This window comes from Microtus ochrogaster, unplaced genomic scaffold (assembly GCF_000317375.1).
Source record: "Microtus ochrogaster isolate Prairie Vole_2 unplaced genomic scaffold, MicOch1.0 UNK16, whole genome shotgun sequence".
Lineage (NCBI taxonomy): Eukaryota > Metazoa > Chordata > Mammalia > Rodentia > Cricetidae > Microtus > Microtus ochrogaster.
The window spans coordinates 898,043-899,599 of record NW_004949114.1 but is presented as its reverse complement, the minus strand read 5'-3'; the positions used below and the strand labels follow the sequence as shown (position 1 = coordinate 899,599).

Here is a 1,557-nt window from a genome sequence, read left to right as displayed (position 1 = left end):
TCTCTCTCTCTCTATCTCTCTCTATCTCTATCTCTCTCTCTCTCTCTCTCTCTCTCTCTCTCTCTCTCTCTCTCTCTCTCATAATCACTGTTAAGGGATTGATTATTTTTTGCTCACCAGACACAGCGAGGCAGGAGGTGATGAGGAAACACATTCAGTCCCAGCCCTAGCTCGGTGCCCCCACCATCGTCTGCTCTTGCTGCCTGTCACGGACTCCTCACAGCAGCCCTGGAAAACTAAGGCCCAGTGGACACTCTCGCCCTGGCGCTCTCTGCTGCTGAGACTGTAACTTCCCTGTGCTTCCTGGTAAGTTATAGACTCGTCTCCCTCACCCTAACACTGACTCCAGAGCTACTCCAGTTTCTGAAGGAGCCTTCCTGCCTTCTACCATCTTTAACACACACTCAGAGGAGGAAACCAAGGGTCAGAGAAGCCCTGGCACATGTCACATGACTGCAGGTGACTGGATTTTAGTCCAGCTGAGTTCTCCTAGTCTCACTTTCCACACTGACTTCCAGCTGCCTGCTCGGTGCAGCCTCTGAACTCCCCTCAAAGGCCATGGATCTGCTGCTGGGCTCCAGGGAGGCTGTTCCCAGAGAACACTTCAGTGATTCCTTCTAGCTGTGGCTGTTCTAGAACCTTCTTTGAATGCAGTGGGCAAAAAGGGTTCAGAGCAGCAATGTGTCAGTCACATTATATTGCCTGGGACATCTCTGAGAGTGGACATAGCTGGTCCATGAATAAGTCAAGTCATGAGATGTGGGGGCAGTGGCTGTGGTAGCCAAAGGTCTAGTTCTGTGGAGGTCATCCCACCCTTTCCCATGATAAGGTGCCACCAGTTTCCTGAAGGGCAGGAAGATGTGATTGTATCAGAGGAAGTGACATCATTCTCTCTGAATGACGTGGCAGAGGCGACTTCCATTTCCTTAGATTTCCTGGCACTGACAGCCTTCTCCATGCTCCTCTGCAGGTGGCTATGCAGCCGCCTCTGTCATGTCTGCTTTCTCTGCCTTCCTCACCCCTTGCTAAGTCTCTAAAGGAAGGACTGGGCCTAATGAGCCTGCCATGCTCCAGCTGCTGGTCTCCAGCATTTTTACACAACAGACTCTGGTTGGTCCCTCAGGATCCCAGCTCTCCCTGTGCTCAGCCTCACTGTTGCCACTTGCTGGCCACACAATCCCAGATCATGAACTCTGTTCTAATTTCAAATCCTGGACTCAGTTGTTTCCCATAGGGACCCTGCTGTGGGACGATTTCTGTCCAGCAGGCTGTAATCAGTCTCTTACAGCAACAATAGCAGTGACTGGGCCCTGAAGCCATGAGTCTTTCACAGGGAAGTGGCCCGTTCTGTGAAAGAGCAGCTGGGGGCTGTCCAGTGCACACATGAGGCTTGTACATACATGTGACCATGAGGAGGAGTGTCAGACTGCAGTGTTAGAACCTGGCTGCTTCTCAGGCTATAACACAAATGTGCCCTGATCCCAAAGAATAAATAAGTGTAATTTTATTTGTTTTTTTTCTCTTTCTTTCTTTTTTTTTTAAATTTATTTATTTATT

General features: G+C 49.8%; 1 protein-coding gene across 1 annotated transcript in view; it reads right to left on the bottom strand.

Annotated features, from left to right (window-relative positions):
* The window catches only part of LOC101985668 (paired immunoglobulin-like type 2 receptor alpha), a 21,342-nt gene extending 20,782 nt beyond the window's left edge, over positions 1 to 560 (bottom strand). Inside the window, exon 1 of the mRNA XM_005367298.1 lies at positions 500 to 560. Within this exon, the coding sequence (XP_005367355.1) occupies positions 500 to 560 (61 nt within the window). The remainder of the gene's footprint in view (positions 1 to 499) is intronic.
* Between the last annotated feature and the right edge of the window lie 997 nt (positions 561 to 1,557).